This window comes from Myxine glutinosa, chromosome 8 (assembly GCF_964187855.1).
Source record: "Myxine glutinosa chromosome 8, kmMyxGlut1.1, whole genome shotgun sequence".
NCBI classification, from domain to species: domain Eukaryota; kingdom Metazoa; phylum Chordata; class Myxini; order Myxiniformes; family Myxinidae; genus Myxine; species Myxine glutinosa.
Window position 1 is genome coordinate 72,262,954 of NC_136268.1, and position 22,472 is coordinate 72,285,425.

The 22,472-nt window shown below is 44.4% G+C and overlaps 1 protein-coding gene across 4 annotated transcripts in view; it reads right to left on the reverse strand.

Moving 5' to 3' along the window:
* LOC137415012 (receptor-type tyrosine-protein phosphatase kappa-like) overlaps positions 1-22,472 on the reverse strand; it is a 566,119-nt gene that overhangs the window by 217,358 nt on the left and 326,289 nt on the right. For 3 of the 4 annotated variants that reach the window (XM_078783392.1, XM_078783393.1, XM_078783390.1), the window contains exon 15: positions 19,051-19,080. The exons of the other annotated variant lie outside the window; for it this stretch is intronic. In XM_078783392.1, coding sequence (XP_078639518.1) covers positions 19,051-19,080 — 30 coding nt within the window. The remainder of the gene's footprint in view (positions 1-19,050; positions 19,081-22,472) is intronic. 4 annotated transcript variants of the gene reach the window in all.

Below are 22,472 nucleotides of genomic sequence, written 5' to 3' on the forward strand. Positions count from 1 at the left end.
GGATCAAGCTCCACCGTACTACGGCCTACCACCCCCAAGCAAACGGGTTGTGCGAGCGATTCCACCGCTCCATGAAGGCCGCGCTCATGGCCGGCCTTCAAGACGTCGGGTGGGCCGACCGGCTGCCGTGGGTCCTTTTGGGCCTTCGCACGGCCCCCAAGGAGGACCTCCAGGCATCCACCGCCGAGCTTGTCTATGGCCAGGTGCTACGCGTCCCGGGCGAATTTGTGCCCGACGCTACCAGTCCCTGGTCCGCAGCTCACCAGCGCTCGGACCTCCAGGAGGCCGCCCGACGGTTTGCCCCCGTGCCAACATCCCACCACGGTGACCCCCAGTCCTACGTCCCCCCAGCACTCCGCACAGCGGAGTATGTTTTTGTGCGTCACGACGCACATCGGTGGCCACTCCAGCCGCCGTACGACGGGCCCTTCCGGGTGCTGCGACGGGACGACAAGTCGTTCGTCATCGACATCGGCGGCAGGTCGGACCGGATTGCTGTGGACCGCCTCAAGCCGGCGCACGTGGACGTCGACCACCCACCACGGGTGGCCCTTCCGCCGCGGCGAGGCCGTCCCCCGTCCACGGTGCCCCCCACTCGACCGCCCACCACCTCACCGGACCCCCTACCACGACCCGCCAGGGGTCGCTTCGGCCGGGTCATCAGGACCCCCCTCAAATTGACCCTGCCGGTGCAAGTCGATTCTGGGGGGACGTGTGTAGCGGCTGCCGCTGAGTTTTCACAATCGCCTTGCACCTATCAAGGACGCGGAGCGATCACCATGCCGGGCTCGTCCAGGACGCCCAGGCTCGCCCTCAACTTGCCAGGCCGCAGCCAGGACGCTGGGCCACGCCCCCTGGCGCCGGGCCTGGGCAAACCCCCTGGCGGAATAGATATATATTGCTGACTGATAAACGGTTTTTCAGAGTGCCTGAGTGTTTGATTTCATTAAAGCAACTCAGATGAATTCTAGCTTTTTGTCGCGTCCATTCTTCCGATCGACGTGGGAGCCCCGGCTCCTTCAATGTTACAGTTTTGTATCGCCACTTCATTGTTGTCTTTTTTATTCTTCCTCAACCCATTTAGTTGCAATAAACCCCTTGCTAAATGAGAACCTGTCTGTGGTTATCGACACGGAACTGGATAGCACATAGAGAATTGGGGATTGAACTGTTAACAGGCAATTTTGGTACGTACATTAAAGCGCTTATGAAAAGTGAATCGCCCGTCGGTTCTCCTTTGGCCAATTATGTCCAGCTAATTTTCCATGGTCGTGTGCTTTGAAATACAGATTTGCGCCCAAATTAACCTTGGCGGATGTGTAGATAATCTCTTCTGCTACCTACTGATAGCGTGATGGTCTTGAAGACCCATGCCCAATACAAATATACAGTGCCTTCAGAATCTATTCACACCCCTAGACCTTTTCACATTTTGTTGCGTTACAGCCTGAATGTTAAATTGAACAAGCGTTACGCCTCGGTCCCCCGTCAGTGAAGTGATGAGTTGACAAAGTGGAAGACGCAAGGCGGCCATCTTGGATTTTGACGTGGCGACCCAATTTTCAATAGCGTTCTTCCTTATGCCTAGTTGCACCCACACACCAAATTAGAATTCGGTCCTTCGCTTACGCACGCACGTCCGCACGCACACACGCACGGACGGACGAACGAACGCACACACACACGGACGGAGGGGAAAACCATAGTCCCCCTTTCGCTCCACGGTGTGACAGGGGACAATAAATTGAGATTTTTTTTTGTCACTGATCTGCATGAAATACTCCATTAATGTCAGAGGATTTTTTTTTCCCTTTAGGATTTTTTAAACAAAATAATTAAAAATGAAATGCTGAAATGTTTCGAGTCAATAATGAATGAAAGAATGATCGTTTTAAGGCCATTTTCCCCGCTAGAGCAGGGGTTAGCCTTGCGGGCCCCATGACAATCATGGTTCCCTGTTTGAGGCAATGTTTTTATGGCCGGATTCCCTTCCTGACGCCAACCCTTGGTCACGCTCTTCGATGCGCAGGGACACAGTGTACCTATTCTAAATCGGGGTACACACCGTGATCATTCATCCCAGCAAGCTGGTACTCATTTTGCCGACCTCGGAAGGATGAGAGGCTGAGTCAACCCCCCTGGCGTTAATTCAGCGATTGACCGGGATTCAAACCCAGGATCCTGGGATCCCAAGCCGGCACCCTAACCGCTAAGCCAACACCAGGCTATTTGTGTTGGCACCAACACCAACACCATACAATAAGTGTATGTATATACATATTGTTATGTCAGGGGGATGGGAGGGGTAGAGGAATATAGAGATCCAGGTAGATCTGCATAGGTAGGTGCTCGACTGTCGTGATAGGGAATCTACATGTAGTTCTGTGTTTAGCCGGATGTCGGAATAAGTTGTATCGGTGTCCCCGCCATGAGGCATGCTTATTAGTACAGGGATTATGGGTAAAATCCCCTCGTGTGTCGTTCCCTCTGAGCAACCCAGTGTCCCTTATGGCAACGCACTCCCATAGACACTTAGATAGGCCCTTAGTGCACCACGTTAATTAAATCCCCTCCCTTACAATAAAAACAAACCGGAAAGACAAGCAGGAAGCGGCCGCGTACAACGCCGGGATGGGCGTCAAACATCGTACTAACAAGCAAGAGCCACGCCCAGGGAATGTGTGATTGGTTGGAGTAAGAAGCTGTCCACTGATTGGTGAAAGGAAGGTGGAAGGAAGCGGCACACTGATTGGCCACCGACCGTGGACACCTCGGCCAATCAGTGCGGAAGGCGCGAACACTCGGCCAATCAGTGTGGAAGGCGCGGAAACACTACTTAAAAGCAGGTCGCTGGTTGGAGGACAAGCGCCGGTGACGTCGGAAGGCGCGAAAAGACCACCAAGAAGTGATGGACTGATTGGGAGAGAAAGGGCTGACGTCACACTGCGGGTGACAAAACGACTCGCTCGCGGGCATTTTGCTCTCTCTTCGCTCTGGGTTCTGCGTGTGCTATTGGTGCTTTCTTCCCTGAGTTCTCCGTGGTGCTCTTGGTGCTTGGAGCGAGGCTTGGTGCTACGAGCAAACGGGACCTCTTGTGCGACCGACGACCGGGCGAGCGAAGCGTGCCGCTGAGCTGGCGAGACCGGGGTGAGCGGGTGGCTCGGGGCCTAGCAGAGCGTGAGCGAGGCGGTCGGAGGCCTGCTTCACGCAAGCGCCATAGCCTGGGTGATTCCTGACAGACACATCCAGCCAGACTGAGATAATCTCACATCCACAAATGCACACACAATGGTTTCTTTGATTTAATTCATTCCCATTTGTTTGTATTTGAAGTGAAGTGTGGGAGCGCTCCATTAGTGGGGTTTATTGATTACCGGCACGTTATTTTCCTGTCCCGCTATTTATTGTAAATAAATCCTTGTATTATTTTCTTTTCTATTCAAAATCCTGTGTTTGTGCGAGTTCATTCCCTGCAGGATTCGAGCTGCCGGTGAGATCGCGTCAGGTAAGAGCTTTCGCCGCTTCTTCTTCTTCCTTCTTCCTCTCGTGCTGCCTAATCAAATCCACAATTGATCGTCGCCTCCATGTAAGTCCGTTTGGCCATCCGCGAGCCCACGGTATTAACCGAGGTCATTCGCGTGACAATATATATATACACATATACATATACACACACACACACTCAGGTATCTGCAGGAAACTGCATGTCCACCAACACCAGCAACCCCCTCATAGTGAAACTGCCTATAATCAAGAAACACCACTCATCTATTTCTCTTTCTTCCCACCTGTGGAACCACCTTCCACACTCTCTTCAATCTCATTCTTCCCTCCAGATCTTCAAGACAGCTGTTCACCACCATTTCACATGTGAGTTCTTTAGTTTTGCTGAAACCATATATATATATATATATATATATATATATATATATATATATATATATATATATATATATATATTGACATCAAATATTTCCTTCTGACTGACATCAAATATTACCCTCCATATATATATATATATATATACACTACTGTGTTCAAAAAGTATCCGACCTTTATTTTTCGTGCGTAAAAAAAAAGAAGCTAGGGAGGCGTTGATTTGTGCACGTATGTAGGCGATCCTAATGCGCATGCGTGAATTTTTTCCCACCTGCAGAAGCTGTCATTCGACGGCAGACCGCCGATGAGTGAGGACATGTAAGTGAGCGCCGTCGGATTTTCGTTTTTGACAAAATGATGGAAAAACTTGAACAACGCTACTGCATCAAATTTTGTGTAAAGCTTGGCGATTCCCAAGTGGAAACGATCCGCAAGATTCAACACCGTTCATTCCATTATGAAGGAGGATTTGGGCTTCAGGAGAATCTCAGCGAAGTTCGTAACAAAGCTGCTAACGATTGAGCAGAAGCAACTCCGTTTGGAGATCGCACAGGACATGCTAGAGACTGTGAACAGCGATCCCAGCTTCCTCAACACAGTGATCACTGGCGATGAGTCCTGGGTTTGTCCAGTCCAGGTTACTGGAATTATAGATAGATGACCCAGAAACCAAGCTGCAGTTTTGATGCAAGTTTGATGAAACACAAAATTTGATGCAGTAGCGTTGTTCAAGTTTTTCCGTCATTTTGTCAAAAACGAAAATCCGACGGCGCCCACTTACATGTCCTTACTCATCGGCGGTCTGCCGTCGAACGACAGCTTCTGCAGGTGGGAAAAAATTCACGCGTGCGCATTAGGATCGCCTACATACGTGCACCAATCAACGCCTCCCTAGCTTCTTTTTTTATACGCACGAAAAATAAAGGTCGGATACTTTTTGAACACACTACGTATGTATATATATATATATATATATATATATATATATATATATATATATATATATATATATATATATATATATATATATATATATATATATAATCTTCTGACATCAAAGGTAAGTATCAGCCACGGATTATGTCTCACTCGGAAAAACTGCCTAATCCACAAGAAACAAAGGCGTGTCTGCCACCCATACATTTATTTCCACTAATGCAAACCAAAGAAACAAAAAAATGCACATTGTGATCGGGAACTTAAATCAAAAATATGTGGAGTGTGACGAGCACTCCGATCCAATCCAATGGATAAAAAATCCAAAGCTTAGACCATAACGTCGCTTCCTTCTCATAAAGCGGTCGTTTGTGGTCCATTTACTTTCGTTCTCTCACTGTTTTTTCCAGTCTTTTTTTCACCCCATACTTCCCCGAATATCGTACCCTTTCTTAAATTTATTTCTTACCCTTAAAGTCTTTAAAAAAAAACTCAAAAAAAATTTAATCGAATTTCCTTCTCTCCCAGTGTTCTTTGACCACGTGTTTCGCCCCACCCGTTTTTTTTCTCTCCTTCCTTCATAACTCAATCCTCTCCAGCCGACACCTTTCCAATTCCTGTTCTCACCATACTTCTTCAACTTTATCCTTCTTCCTCTGATCCACTTTCACCTAACCCTCAAAAAAACATTAACAAAGAATTTAAAAAGTAGGCCTTTCCTCCCGTACTAACACATTTGCTTATACACCTCTGTTACGGATTCGTCACTTCCGTTGTGGTGGCTTTCATCCACTTGAGACATTTCTGGTTCCATGTATTATTATTATTGTTGTTTGAGGGAAATAGCAATTATTATTGTCAAAAGGTAAAAGGAATGTTTTAAAATGAAACAGGAACCGGACGGCGAGGAAGAGGAGGAGGAAAAAAGGGCGGAGCGAGTGAAGTCAGACAAGAAGCGAGTCGTTTCAAGGTCCGGGGCGAACGTTGTCGAACGAAAGTCGCTTGTGAACTTTCGGGGTTCCTGGGAAAGGAATTCCTGCGACCGAGTTGTTGTCGCTGTGACTGATCCACCTGCGTGTCAGGGTTGGCGTTGGATTCCGAGGAATCATCGTCGTGTCGTTTCGACCCGAGTATGGGCCGTCGGCCATTTTGACTCGCGCAGGATTTGTGCTTCGCTCGCGGTTTCGTTTCTTTTTGACAATTCTCACCGCATTCAGACGTCGATCTGGGGCGTGTGTGTGACGTGGCTTTTTGAAGGCTAATTCGGCCATACCCGAGGGTGTGATCTCTCAGTTGCATGTAGGGCGCCTTTGGATTTCCGAGTCACCTTGTGGGCGCCTTTGCACAGCTTCGGCTGTCTGACTGATACTGTACTTGCCATCCGCACGGGATTCTGGTCTCGATTGGACATCGTGCTGGCGATCGCGGGGGCGAATCAATTTCGTCTCGAAGCCGGGAATAAGAGACATTGGGGAATGTTCGTGTTTCACTCACTTGGAGCACAGTGAGTTAAATATTACAAAATTGATGGTACCATCATAGGACATATTGATTGTACTTTTGAATACTATTATTGTTGTACTGTTATTCTTGTGTGATCTTAATACAATATGTGTTTGTGAGTAACAATTGGGGTGGCTTCTCCCTTGATCTTTGACATACAGAATAACACATTTTTCTGCGGTGACTCCTCTCGGGGCTCGGAGGCACAACGTGACCAGGGGGTCAGGGAGGAGCACGTAACACCTCCCTGTTACTTCGCTCGCTGCTCTCCTGGCTGTCAAAAACTGCCAAAATCAAGACTCTCTGCTCACCTTCAATCTTTCACTCTTCTTTTCTCCCGCCTCTGGAACAAACTCCCTCACTCTCTTCAATCCCACTCCTCCCTCCAGGTCTTTAAAACAGCTATTCACCACCATCTCTTATCTTCCCCCATCCAAAACCTTGATCTTTTCTACCCCCACTAATTCACCCCAGATCCACTTTTCTGAAATACCGACTTCTTTCCTGGAAGTCCGAGTTGTGCCCATGTGTTTTTTTTACCTCTCCCATCCCCACCCCCCTTCCCACGCCTCCTCCCCAAGCCTTCTCCCCAAGCCTTCTCCCTCCCACAGATCTCCCGATGTACCTCCTCTCAAATGTTGTACTTGTGTGCTTCCCCCTCTCTCCCCATCTTGTCTCCCGCTCCCATCTTATGTCAGTTTTTTTTTTTTGTCATTAATGTTAGCTCTTGCTCGATCCTGTAAAAAAAAAAAAAAAGAAAAAAAAAAAGAAGCTTCAGCCAGGCCACTCAAAAGCTTTAACTTTTTTTTTTAATGGTGGTCATTGTTTAAAGATCAACTGGAGCCGCCTAACCGTAACCCTAAACAGAAAGGCAGGAAAACCGGGGTGTGTTCATTTACCAAGCAGGTAGCTTACGCATTCCAAGCCAGCCGTTCCTTATCAACGGTTTTTTTTAATGGGGTGCTTGGTTGAATGCTTACGCCACTTGGTGAACGCTTTACTGAACAGATCCCATCGTCCTTGAGGGTCGTGACAAGATCTACTGGAACCTATATATCCCAGGGAGGATAATAACATGACCCTTCCTTCCTGCCATACTGAATGAGTGTGCTAGTCTACCAAATTTGAAAACATTGTGCCGAGTATAGCACCTTGAGGGTGAGGGCATATGCTCTTAAGTTTTTCTGCATTATGCTCTTCAAAAGCGTATTAAACACGAGAGTTGAAAAACGTTGCTGAATATCTGATGCAACGCAATGCACGAGTTTAATTGTGGGGTTAATTGCTTCTATTGCTTTTTTCACCCGGTGCAGGTTTGACAATTCCCCAGAGCTCTGTTCTGTTATCTAGCCCACTGGTTTTCGAGCAAATGAGCAGAATTATAGCAGCTAAAACACGGTGCTATGTTGGTTTTAGAAGAAATAGTGATTCATTCTCCTTGTACAGCGAGATCAGAATTTTATAAAAGAAATAATGGGCATTTGATAGGAGCAAGAAAATATACCGAGTTATCTTCGGTAATAATGAAATTCACGCAAAACTAGCAATTCAAGCACAATAGAGAGAAGTGCTTGCAAACATCCCAGCAAATGAAATATTACTCCGTGTAATATTTGCATATAAAGGACATCCGGATTTCTAAAGACCCAGTTTATACATTATACACTTCATAAAAAAACAAAAAACAGAACAGCAGTCGGTAGAGCGCACACCTCCACCAGGCTGAACAATTTGTTTTGTATCCCACTGATCTGGATTCGGACCTGAACCAAAATCTAATCGGCGTGTTCTTGTCACCTAACCAAATCATCCACCTAGTTTTGTCATAACTCGTCCACAACTTTTATAATCATCATATTATATATCACTTTTCGCCCGATCTCTCAAAGGTGAAGAATCACTTAAAAAATTAAATAATTCTTGCATCTGAATCCATATCAAGATCTTCACCAAAATCAAATTGATTCGTCCTTGTCACACATCCAATCTGTAACCAAATTTCGTCCAAATCTGCCCATAACTTTTTGGGATATCCTGCTATGTATCGGTTATAGCCCAATCATTCAATGGTGAACATTCACTTATAAAATTCTAGTAGCCGGATCCGGATCCAGTTCTTCACCAAAATCTAATCATTTTGTCATTGTCACATACGCTAACTCTCTGCCAAATTTCGTCAGAATCCTTCCACAACTTTTTGAGATTGTTCACAGACAAACAAAGACAAACAAACAAACAGACAGACAAACAGGGGGCGAAAACATAACTTCTATCCACCTTCGGTGGTGGAGATAATGAAACAAACAGTTGATGAACCAATTTTAGTGTTCTGTGAGCCTTGATCTCAAAAAAATCTTTATCTGATCGTTTTTAAAATCCCATTATTTACTGGTAAATTATTTATTTAATTGAAATGATTATTATTATGATGATGTGCCACCCATCGCATGGAGCCACCCGGCTGCTGGTTGCATCATTTTTCTGTGGGCACATCTGTCGCTGAAGCAAAGCATCTCTATAACTAGTTATCTGGTGCTCACTTTGCCGACCTCGGAAGGATGGTTACAGGCTGAGTCAACCCCACCTGGCGTTAATTCAACGGGATTCGAACTCAGCACCTTAGGATCCCAAGCCCGCCACCCTAACCATTAGGCCAACTCACGTTGGAGGTATTGGCGTATGCATCATGTTTGCCAAGTGTCGTTTGGCAAAAGAGCCTGGGTAAGAATTTGTAGTTTGCATATGGTGCTGGAGATAACTCGCCTACTCTTCGTGGAAGATACGGTGGAATCTTAAATTCCATCTTAACTTGCAACCAGTGCTGGAAGACGTGTCCTCTAGTTTCATGTCCAAGGCACACACACTGATGCCTCACCTTGCATGTAAAGCACCAGGTTGACAGTTTATATAGATGGGTCAAGAATCGAACGAAAATCAAAAAATCGAATCGATGATGTGCTTGAGCTTGAAAGTGATTGGATGTCAATGAAAGCTAGTCTGTTGGGAGCCGTTGGTGAGGTATGTGGATGGACAAAAGGACCACCGAGGCACTCGGAAACATGGTGGTGGGATGTTGAAGTTGGAAAGAGGATTGACAAGAAGAGGAAGAAGTTCAAAGAGTGGCAGAAGGCGAAGGGTACGGGAGCAGAAACAGCAGAGCATGAAAGTTATAAGGCAGCCAGGAAGGCTGCAAAGAAAGAGGTAGCAAAGGCGCAGGAGGCATGTAGGAAAATGTTCGGAGAACGCTTGGATTCGGAAGAGGGTCAGAAAGCAGTTTTCAGGATTGCAAAGCACATAGCGAAAGAGAGGTGTGATGTGATGGGGGTGAGTTGCTTGAAGGATGAAGTGGGACAAATCGTTGTCGACCCAGATGGAATTAAAGGAAGATGGAAAAGATATATGGAAATGCTGTTGAATACAGAGAATGAATGGGATGGCAACATAGAGAGTAACCCAGTTTTAGGACCGGCAGAGAAGATAACTGAGAAGGAAGTTGAGGAAGCGATAAAAGCAATGAAGAGTGGAAAAGCGGGAGGGCCGACGGGAGTTGTGGGAGATATGTTGAAGGCAGCAGGAAGTTGGGGTGTGAAGAGAATGACAGAGATCTGTAATCTGGTGGTGAAAGAAGGCCGCATTCCAGTGGATTGGGAACTGAGTACCCTCGTCTCTCTATACAAGGGGAAAGGTGACCCTCTGGAGTGTGGCTCGTACCGAGCGATAAAGTTATTGGAGCATGGAATGAAGGTATTGGAAAGGGTGTTGGAAAGGAGGATAAGGAAGAAAGTGAAGATCGACGAAATGCAGTTTGGATTTATGCCAGGAAGAGGAACGACAGATGCGCTTTTCATTGTGAGGCAGTTGCAGGAGAAGTACATGGATAAGAGGAAGAAGTTGTTTTTTGGGTTTGTTGATCTGGAGAAAGCATTTGATAGGGTTCCACGCAAAGTATTGACATGGGCATTGAGGAAGTTAGGAGTGGAGGAATGGTTGATCAGAGTAGTGATGGCAATGTACAAAAGAGCACGCACAGCTGTAAGGACGAAGGACGGGAACAGTGGTGAGTTTGAGGTAAAGGTGGGAGTGCATCAGGGGTCGGTACTAAGTCCACTACTATTTGTAGCTGTGATGGAGGTGCTGGCTCAGAACTTAAAGGAGGGTTTACCGTGGGAGTTGTTGTATGCAGATGATCTGGTGTTGATTGCGGAAAGTATGGATGGACTGAAGGAAAAGATGAACAAGTGGAAGGAATGTATGGAGACAAAAGGTCTGAAGGTGAATATCGGAAAGACAAAGGTGATGGCAAGTGGTAAAGCATGTGGTGAGGTGGAAAGAACTGGGAAGTGGCCGTGTGCTGTGTGCAGGAAGGGTGTCGGAGTGAACTCCATTCAGTGTACAATGTGCGCTGAGTGGGTTCATCAAAAATGTAGTGGTCTGAGAGGGTCATTAACCAGTGTGGCAGCTACATTCAAATGTAAGGTGTGCGCAGAGGGAGCTGCAGATGGAGGAAATGTTGAGTTGGATCTTGGAGATGGCGTGAAACTGGAAGGTGTGAAAACATTTTGCTACCTCGGAGACATGCTGAATGGAGAAGGTGGATCAGACTCGGCAACGGTTGCTCGAGTGAGATGTGCATGGAAGAAGTTTCGGGAACTGAGTGGCGTGCTGATGAGGAGGAGAGTGTCGCTGAAGCTGAAGAGAAAGGTGTATGCTGCATGTGTGAGAAGTGTTATGATTTATGGGAGCGAGACATGGGTAATGAATGCAGAGCAGCAACGAAGGCTGGAAAGGGTGGAAATGCGAATGGTTCGATGGATGTGCGGAGTATCGTTGAGAGAGAGGAGGACAAATGATGAATTGCGAAAGATGATGGGAATATTGCCTGTGATTGATGCTGTGAAGAAGAACAGGTTGAGATGGTTTGGTCATGTATTGAGGAAGGATGAAAGTGACTGGTTGAGAAGAGTGATGGAAGTTAATGTAGAAGGAAGTAGAGGACGGGGAAGACCGAGAAAGACTTGGCTAAAGATGGTGGAAGAAGAAATGCGGGCAAGGGGGTTAACAAGGAGTGATGCAGAAAATAGGGCAAAATGGAGAAGATTGTCATGGGGACCGCAAGGCTAACCCCCGCTCTAGCAGGGAAAATTGCCTTAAAATGCATGTTGTTGGTTAAGAATCGAACCCTAACCATAACAGCTGCTCAAAGGGGAATGGACGAAGGCTATCCTGTCGGCCATTCAATAAAAAAATAAACCCAAAATAACAAAGACTACCAGAAAGTCTATTTTTGTGCTTCAAACTAATTTGGTGTGAAAACCTGCAGTCCAGTATATAAAAGTTAGATAATTCCCATTTTATATTTATAACTATATAAATCCTGGAAATGAATAATTTTGTGTGTTATGGGAAATAATTTTTGACAATAATTAATTTGCATTTTTTGTTAAGCCATGGCTTAAAGCATCCTCCAATTTGTTTCAATTGTAAAATGCAATTTGGTATGGATCCAAATCCCACGGTGTACAATCTTCGGATGGCTGCAATGGAACAAGGGGATTTATAAAATGGGAAATGTTGTCACAACAAGCTACGAAAAGACACTTAATCCTGCGAATTGAATTAAATGACGGTTTGAACCTCTCTGGCAATAAAAGTGGTGAAATTCTGCAAATTTTATAATGCCATTGTGATAACACCAAAACGATTGACAAAATATGTAGAGCTTTTGAAAATTCGATATTAACTTATTTCTCCATTCTGGCGATAAGGAAATTTACAATGGCAATTGCTGTAGCACAACTATTGGTAAGTTGATATCGTCAATTAGCAAAGATTAATATTTCTAGAAAAAAGTGAGTGATGATATGTGATATGCAAATCAAGGTGGTGAAATAGGAAAATGAAAAAACAAATGAAAAAAAGGAAAAGCCAGACATTCATTTGGCAGTTTCATAATGTGCATAATGCAGCTACCGTTTTCATAGGTGACAGAGCTATGTGACAGGGGGTAAGAAGGCAAAAATAACATACAGTTGGGCAGTGGGGCCACAGTTGGACAGAACAGGCAATGGGAAGAACGAAAAGGAAAAGAGGTGAAGAGAGGTGGGGTGTAAACGGAACAAACAGCAAGTACGAGTATGAGGGTTGGGAGGGAGGGCAATTGGAGGTAGAATGGATCACAGGTAGAAATGGGGATGACATAAGATGGGGGTCCATTATCTGCTCAAAGTCCCTGGAGGAAAGAGTGTGGGATCGAACTGCCTATTGTACATCACTCCTTTCCTATTTCATCTCCACGTGCTGCATGATGCCATCGCCGGGCACTGAAGGGGGCAAGACAATGAGGCGCGTCAAAAGGGAGTACTCAGTTTTCACTCCGTTTGTTTTCTTGTTTGTTTGTCCGGGCGATATTTCACCCATCCTTTGAGCGCTAGGAAGCTGATATTTGGACATGAGAATGCCCAAGTGATTTGGCTATACGTAGTGTGTTCAAAAAGTATCCGACCTTTATTTTTCGTGCGTAAAAAAAAAGAAGCTAGGGAGGCGTTGATTTGTGCACCTATGTAGGCGATCCTAATGCACACGCGTGAATTTTTTCCCACCTGCAGAAGCTGTCATTCAGACATGAGCAGACCGCCGATGAGTGAGGACATGTAAGTGAGCGCCGTCGGATTTTCGTTTTTGACAAAATGACGGAAAAACTTGAACAACGCTACTGCATCAAATTTTGTGTTTTTTGGCCTCGGGGATGTTGGGCCTCGGGGATGTTGGATGCTTCCATTGTGATGACTGCAACTTGGTTTCTGGGTCGTACCCATAAACCCAGGACTCATCGCCAGTGATCACTGTGTTGAGGAAGCTGGGATCGCTGTTCACAGTCTCCAGCATGTCCTGTGCGTTCTCCAAACGGAGTTGCTTCTGCTCAATCGTTAGCAGCTTTGGTACGAACTTCACTGAGATTCTCCTGAAGCCCAAATCCTCCTTCATAATGGAATGAACGGTGTTGAATCTTGCGGATCGTTTCCACTTGGGAATCGCCAAGCTTTACACAAAATTAGATGCAGTAGCGTTGTTCAAGTTTTTCCGTCATTTTGTCAAAAACGAAAATCCGACGGCGCTCACTTACATGTCCTCACTCATCGGCGGTCTGCCGTCGAATGACAGCTTCTGCAGGTGGGAAACAATTCACGCGTGTGCATTAGGATCGCCTACATACGTGCACCAATCAACGCCTCCCTAGCTTCTTTTTATTTTACGCACGAAAAATAAAGGTCGGATACTTTTTGAACACAGTAGTAAAGGGTATTTTTTAAAATTGATATTGACTAATTATTTAATTACTCGTTCAATTACCTCATTAATTAATTTTCAAAAAGATAGATTCAGATGAAACAGTGGTGGTTTAGGTATGCCATTTGCCAATTGATTAATAAATTAATTATTTTAAGATTATTATCGTTATTATTATTAATTTTTTTTAATTAACCAAAATCTAATCGACTTGTTCTCGTCACCGACCTAACTCATCCACCAAGTTTGTCATAACCTGTCCACAATGTTTTGAAATATATATTTTTTGGCCAAATTTCAAATTATGAAGAATCACTTTGAAAATTAAAAAATATATATAATTTCCGAATCCTGATCTTCACCAAAATCGAAACAATTCTTCCTTGTTACACCCCCAACCGATCCACTAAGTTTCATCTGAATCCGTCCACAACGTTTTGAGATATCCTGCTCACAGGCAAACACACAGGGGTGAAAACATAACCTCCGGCCACCTTCGGTATGCGGAGGTATTTATGACCTCTCCAATGGGTCCAATTTCTGCCTCATTGCACTTGGTTAACAGAAATGGATGAAAATGAAATAAATAATTTATTAGGTGCAATTGAGGTGGCATTTAAAGTAGTTGGGTGAGATGTAAGAGAAGAATGTGACTTGCATATTCCTTATTTTTCTAATCGGGGTTTTTTTTAATTCCAAAACTGCAGAAGAAGCCTCACGCTATGTTGCTCCCCACAACCCGTTTGGCATAAACATTCCTGGCAGCTTTGATTGTCTTCAAAGTTTTTCAGAAATTAAATGGAACAGACAAAATTATCTTCATTCTGATCAGCGACTTCACTACCACTGGTACTTTAACTTGTCCAATTGTTCTCGCCTTTTACGGGGTTTGTTGGGTGATAAATTCTCCCCAAGTCTTTCAGGAACTGGCTGGCCAAGTCAAGTCAAGGCTGTTACATTGAAGATTTGGAATTTGTTCAACGAGTCTGCGATAACGGACTCTGCGATACTATTCGGGAAAAACAAAGTGGATTTCATCAATGTCCACCAACTAATGCTTGCAAGACAGGCCACACAATTTAACATCCATCTGAATAACGGCACACTTTGTGGTACAACACTCTGCCTGAGAAGCACCAATCTGATAATTTATCATCGAACTGGTAATCAAACCCAGGCTAGACAGCTCAAAAGGTAAGTGTGTTATCCCTAAACCACCCTGTCAGACAGTATATGACCTGACCTGATCATCATCATCATCATCACGATCATTTGAGTGTTATCTGATTATCGAGCTCCTGCAGGAGGCATGTGAAACAAAACACACGTTTCCCATTAACCACATCATGATCCCAAACTGCAGAATTATTATCCTAATAACAACTGTATATAATAATGAACAGCTTTAATGTTGTTGATTGCAACATCTTAGTTGTACAACTACACTACCTGGCCAAAAGTATGTGGACACTCAAACATCACACCCGTATGTGCTCATTGAACATCTCATTCCAAATTCATGGGCATTAATATGGAGTTGTTCCCCCCCCCCCCCCTTTGCTGCAATAACAGCCTCAGGCTTTCAACTAAATGTTTGAACATTCCTGCGGGGATTTGCTTCCATTCAGCCACAAGAGCATTAGTGAGGCCGGGCACTGATGTTTGGCAATTAGGCCTGACTCGCAGTCGGCGTTCCAATTCATCCCAAAGGTGCCCGATGGGGTTGAGGTCAGGGCTCTGTGCAGGACAGTCAAGTTCTTCCACACCGATCTTGACAAACCAGTTCTGTATGGACTTCGCTTTGTGCACCGGGGCATTGTCATGCTGAAACAGGAAAGGACCTTCCCCAAACTGTTGCCACAAAGTTAGAAGCCCACAATCCTCTAGAATGTCATTGTATGCTGTAGCATTAAGATTTCACTTCACTGGAACTAAGGGGCCCGAACAATGAAAAACAGCCCCAGGCCATTATTCCTCCTCCATCAAACTTTACAGTTGGCATTATGCATTCGGGCAGGTAGCGTTCTCCTGGCATCCGCCAAACCCAGATTCGTCCGTCGGACTGCCAGATGGTGAAGCATGATTCATCACTCCAGAGAACGCATTTCCACTGCTCCAGAATCCAATGGCAGCAAGCTTTACACCACTCCAGCTGACCCTTGGCATCGAGCATGATGATATTAGGCTTGTGTGCGGCTGCTCGGCCATGGAAACCCATTTCATGAAGCTCCCACCAAACAGTTGTTGTGCTGATGTTGCTTCCAGCGGCAGTTTGGAACTCGGTAGTGAGTGCTGCAACCGAGGAGAGATTGTTTTTATGTGCTACGTGCTTCAGCACTCGACGGTCCTGTTCTGTGAGCTTGTGTGGACTACCACTGTGCAGCTGAGCTGTTGTTGCTCCTAGACGTTTCCACTTCACAATAACAGCACTTACAGTTGACCGGGGCAGCTATAGGATGACCAAAATTTGACGAACTGACTTGTTGGAAAGGTGACATCCTATAACGGTGCCACGTTGAAAGCCACTGAGCTCTTCCGTATGGCCCATTCTACTGCCAATGTTTGTCTATGGAGATTGCATGGCTGTGTGCTTGATTATATATACCTGTCAGCAATGGGTGTGGCTGAAACAGCCGAATTCACAAATTAGAAAGAGTGTCCGAATACTTTTGGCCATGTAGTGTATTGGACACAAACCACTTACCACCTTCACAGAGGAGTTTGTGAGAATATCCTTCTGATATTAAAGCATGAAAGTAGATTAGCTTTGGCTTTGGCATGACCATGTAACACCTCATTTACACAGAGCTCAAAAAGAGCTTGCATTGCATTCAAGCCATGAACCCGCATTATATACGGACATGCAGAGTACTGCAGACAAGGCCAAACAAAGCTTTCTCACTGGACTTTGGCAGTGCTGTTGCTCGTTTGGAATGACTTTCTTTTGGTTTTTAAGCTTTTGTCGTGATAAATGAAGGAGAATTCAGACGAAAAAGAAAAAGAAAGCTAAATGGGCCAGCCACTGTATAAGTTTTGCCATTAGCATCCCAAACCACAAAACGGCAATAGATCAAACAACAAGGTTTGTCTTGGTTGCTAGTTTGTCCAAATTTGCTTTATTTTGGTTTCTTCTCACTTCAGATTATTTGTACTATTTTATCAAGAGGACTATGCCTGTGTACACAGCTTACTGACACTATTCATTGTAAGAAAAGAGGAAATAGTAAGGATAAATAAAATCAGCAAAAAAGAAAATTATTAAAGAAAAGGAAAAAAACGAGTACGATTTCACATTTACTTTATTCACCTCATCCGTTTATTTGCTATGCATCAGTCATTAGGAAACCCCTCGTTGATCTGCTTTTGAACCCCGAGCTCTTTGTACGTCCGGCTCCCCCACCCTGACTCCCTGGAGATAAATCACTGAAAAGTTTAAATTTGTTTTATTTCGGTTTTCTGCCTGAAAAAATGTTTTTCTTCATTACAAATAATGCTATTTTGAATCATAGAATGTCTTACTTTGTTCTTTTTTGAGTCGATCGCCAATACTATACTTTGTGGTGCAAGTCAAACCAGCAGTTATTGCCCGGCTTTCTGATACACAAGAATTCTCCACAAAAACTTCCCTCGCACTTCCCTCGCAATTAGCGGTGATTCACACCGTAGACTAGGTGTAATGTAACAAAGCCGCCAATGACTGAGGAAGTAGATCGTGAAATGTTTGTAAACAAGAGAAAATTAGCCTTCGACCATGTATAAAACGATCGCCATTATGAGTCCATGAAAAAAAAAAAAATTCGAATTAAAAATAATTTTTAAAAAAGCAGGTGGCGGCCTGTAAACCAGCCGCTGGGGTTCAAAGGGTTAAAGATCTCTGCAAATATGTATTGCCTTGAGTTGGCCAACTTTCCTGTGACTTTTATCTACAGTTTATGAGCTTGTTGTATGCCATGTATGAATATATTGTATACAGACTGTAGAAAACAAATGGTCAAAATAAATATGACAAGAAATGGTTTTAGCAAGGTGACCAGATTTGGCAAGGTAGCCAAATGTAAAACAGCAGAGTTTATGATTCCTGTAACCCGAGCAATGCAAATATATTCTTACAAAATTATGTCCAGTAAATGACGACAGTGGAAGTACAATTGGGGATGAAAACCTACAAAAACTGTCTGGCCTCCGACAGCTTGGTCGATGCAAACCACAGTGTGCAGCCAAATGAAATTTATAGCAAGCACTGCACATAACAGTGATGGGCTGCAGTTCCTGCACAATTCGGTTGCATTGCCAAATGAATCCCAGAATGGATGTAATTTTAAACCTGACTCTGTTTTCAGAACAGAAATAAAGAGCAAGAGGTGGTCCCACAGATGAGAAAAACAAAGTGAATATAAATGAAAGAACAAGACAGCGAGAGAGGGAGAGATCAAGATCGACAGAAAAATAGAGAGAAAGAAAGAAGGAGAACTTGGAAAAGGGAGACAGAAAGAGGGAGAGACATAGAGAGAGGGAGACAGACAGGCACAGAGAGAGGCAGACAGAGAGGCACAGATAGGCACAGAGAGACGGAGACAAAGAGGCACTGGGATGGACATACAGAGACAGATAGAAGAGATAGATAGGGAAAGGAAGACAGAGAAAGGGAGACAGGAAAGCACAGAGAGAAGGATACAGACAGGCACAGAGAGAAGGAGACAGGGAGGGAGACAGACAAGCACAGCCAGAAGGAGAAAGAGAGAGGGAAACAGAGATAGAAGAGTACAGACAGAAGAGAGAAGGAGACAGAGAGAGGTAGACAGAGAGGCACAGAGAGGCACAGAGAGGCAAAGAGAGATGGAGACAGAGAGGCACAGAGAATGACATTGGACATACATAGACAGATAGAAGAGATATATAGGGAAATGAAGACAGAGAAAAGGAGACAGGCAAGCACAGAGAGAAGGAGACAGACAGGGAGACAGACAGGCACAGAGAGAAGTACACAGAAGATATCTGTATCTATCTGATATCTCAGATATCAGATAGCCTATAGAAGAAGGCTGGAAACCCTTCTGAGATACTCCTGAGGCTGGAAACTCCTGAGATACAGAAGACACATTCAGAGGAAGATGGAAGAGACAGTCAAAGAAAGAGAGATGGAAGAGATGGTCAGAAAGAGACAGAAGAGACGGTGAGAAGTAGGACAGAAGAGACAGTCAGAAGTAGGACAGAAGAGACGGTCAGAGAGTGATAGACAGCCAGGAGGACAGACGGCCAGAGAGACAGACTTCCGGAGAGACAGATGGCCAGAGAGACAGACAGATGGTTACAGACTGGCAGATGTTCTGCAGAAACATACTTTTCATCAAGTTTACATGGAACACACAAGCAACTGCAGCAGCATGCGATGGGGTGGTGGGGTTAGAAGGAAGTGTGCCGGTGGTTGTGGGTGTCATTACTCACAAGTAATAGGAGTAAGAATGATAGGTCCGCCTGCCAATAGGAAGAGAATGAGGTGAAGCAGAGTGAGGGTGACCAGCCATATACACTGTAAAATAGCGGCTCTTACTGTTTGAAAAGCAAGTATGGGTTAATCAGAAAGCATTGCACATGGACAAGATAAGAAAACAAATAATAAAAGAGAGTTTTGCATTCCAAGAGAAAAGTGAATATAAGAATTCTCCAAATGGCCAGTGCGGTAGTTCAGACAATGGAATTTACAATCTAACTTTGATGGAAATGGATATTGAAGTTATTGGAAACAAACTATCATTCATTGTAATCTCATTATCCAAATCTCAAATTAAAAAAAACCCAAAACAATAATTCAGCATTCGTCGATTTTTGAAACCCTTGCGGGTTAAATTAAGGAATTTAAATGCTCCAAACTCCTGTACAACCAGACTCCTAAAATTAACCACATTCCCATACAATTCACCAGACCTGATTGGCACTACAATATTGTAGGATGTTCTGAGAAGTTTCCACAGATTTTAAGGCAATTCATGGAATCAATGTAAAATATGAGGCTCTGAATGAAGCTTTGTTCTGCTGGGAAAAGTACACAAAATCCAAAGCTGTTAAAATACCTTGTATGATGAAGCTGTGTCATCATCGTCATCAATGTATGAGGTAATGAGCATCTGTTGAAAAGTAATGCCTCCTATTCTTTCTCTCCAAAACAGGTGAAGATATTTGAATTAAACCAGGAAGAACTAATGTGCAGACTGCACTTTGTTTCTTTGAAATATATTTACCTTTTGGAGAAAAACAATAGCGGCATTACTTTTCAACACACCCACATATTACATACACTCTTGACAATGGGTTGGTGCCGTCACAATCCCTTTGCAAAGAGTTATTACTCCCGCCAGGGAGTAATGCATTCGATCGTGTCCGTGTGTGTGCGTATTCGTATGTTCGTGTGTCCGTGTGTTTGTGAACAAGATATCTGGAAAAGTTCTGAACGGATTTGGATGAAAGTTGGTGGGATAATTGCCCTTGGGATAAGGAAGAATTGATTAGTTTTTGGTGAAGCTCAGGATATTATTCCGGATCAAGGAATTTTTTTGTGAATTTTTTGGGATTTTTTACTCCCACTAGGGAGTAATGCATTCACTCGTGTCCGTGTGTGTGTGTGTGTTCGTGTTTTGTGAACAAGATATCTGGAAAAGTTCTGAACGGATTTGGATGAAAGTTGGTGGGATGATTGCCCTTAGGATAAGGAAGAATTGATTAGATTTTGGTGAAGCCCAGGATATTATTCCCGATCCAGGAATTTTTTGAAGGATATTTTTACCATTGGAAGATAGGGCTCATTTTTTTAAAACATTATCTTCTATATATTCTATATTTAACATTGTGATATGAAAATAGTTTTCATATTTGTTGTAAATGTAGTTTAACTCGTGGTTATGCGTTAGAGCGGTGTATTTTTTTTAGCAGCGGTGTTAATTTTAGCAGCGATGTTAATTAAATTAACCTCAATGTAAATTTTTTTTTTTTTCTAATAAAGACATATTCTGTCATTCTAAAACCACCAAAGTGTGTATAGGTTTCCAAGTTTCATAAAATGTATCGTTTGATACGTATAATGCTTTAAAACAGTTTTTTTGTTTGTTTGTTTTTTTTTACCTCAGAAGAGATATCAACATTTAGCTCAGCGAATGTCATTCGCGGTGTCAGTATTTGATAATAATAATAATAATAATGCATTTATTTTATATAGCGCTTTTCAGGAAGCCCAAAGACGCTTTGACAGAGTGCAAAACATAACGCATAGCAAAACATAAAGACAATTGCAAAAAAAGAAGAATCAATAGGGAAATATTCAAAGCACAAAGGAGGGAGAAGGAGAGGAGATAGTCAGGGGTTAGATGCTGTGGGTTAAATGTTGAATGCAGTGTTGAACAGGTGGGTCTTGAGTGATGTTTTGAATGTGGTGAGTGAGGAGGAGTCTCTGATGGTGTGAGGTAGCGAGTTCCAGAGGGTGGGAGCAGCGATGGAGAAGGCCCTGTCCCCCCAGGATCTAAATTTGGTCCGGATGGGGGGGGTCAGGAGGTTGGTACCAGCAGAGCGGAGGTTGCGGGTGGGAGTGTGTCTGGAGAGGAGGTCAGCCAGGTAGGATGGGGCCAGGTTATGGAGGGCTTTGTAGGTCAAGAGGAGGATTTTGTACTGGATTCTCTGGGAGATGGGGAGCCAGTGAAGCTTGTAAAGGACGGGGGTGATGTGGTCACGGGTCCGGGAATGGGTGAGTAGACGGGCAGCGGAGTTCTGAATGTATTGGAGTTTATTGGTGATTGTTGAGGGTGAACCATAAAGGAGGCTATTGCAGTAGTCCAGACGGGAAGTGATGAAGGCGTGGATGAGGGTTTCTGCAGCCACAGAGGAGAGGGATGGACGGAGACGGGCGATGTTTTTCAGGTGGAAGAAGGCTGTCTTTGTGATCTGTTTAGTGTATTTGTCGAAGGAGAGGGTTTGGTCAAAGATGATGCCAAGATTCCGGATGTGAGGGGAGGTGGACACTGGGAAACCGTCGATGTTGAGGGCAAAGTTATGGGTGGACTTGGTGAGCGTTTTTGGGCCAATGATGATTATTTCAGATTTATCACAGTTAAGTTTGAGGAAGTTGATTTGAAGCCAGGATTTTATTTCAGTGATGCAGTTTGTCAGGATAGAGTGGGTGGCGGTGGAGATGGACTTGGTGGAGATGAAAAGCTGGATGTCATCGGCGAAGCAGTGGAATTGGAGACCATGACGGCGGATTAAGTGACCGAGGGGGGACAGGTAAAGGATAAAGAGGAGGGGGCCAAGAACTGAACCTTGGGGGACACCTTGGGGGAGGGGAGCAGTGGGGGATTTGCAGTTATTGATGGAGATGAACTGACGTCTGTCAGAGAGGTATGATTTAATCCAAGAGAGGGCAGTGCCGGTAATGTTAAAGGTGGTTTCAAGTCGGGTGAGGAGGATGGTGTGATCGATGGTGTCAAAGGCAGCGCTGAGGTCGAGGAGGATGAGAATGTTGAGGTTGCCAGCATCAGAGGAGAGGAGAAGGTCGTTGGTGATTTTGAGGAGAGCAGTTTCAGTACTGTGGTTGGACCGGAATCCGGATTGGAATGTTTCATACAGGTTATTGGCAGAGAGGTGATGCTTGAGTTGAGTGGCTACAGCGCGTTCCAAAACCTTTGACAGAAAGGGTAGGTTGGAGATGGGTCTGAAGTTATTTAGGGTGTCAGGGTTTAGTCCAGGTTTTTTCAGAATGGGGGTAACAGCAGCAATTTTGAGGGATGGTGGGACGATGCCTGTAGACAGGGAGGAGTTTATTGTTGCAATGATAAGTGGAGAAAGAGCAGGAAGGGAGGCCTTGACAAAGCTGGAGGGGATGG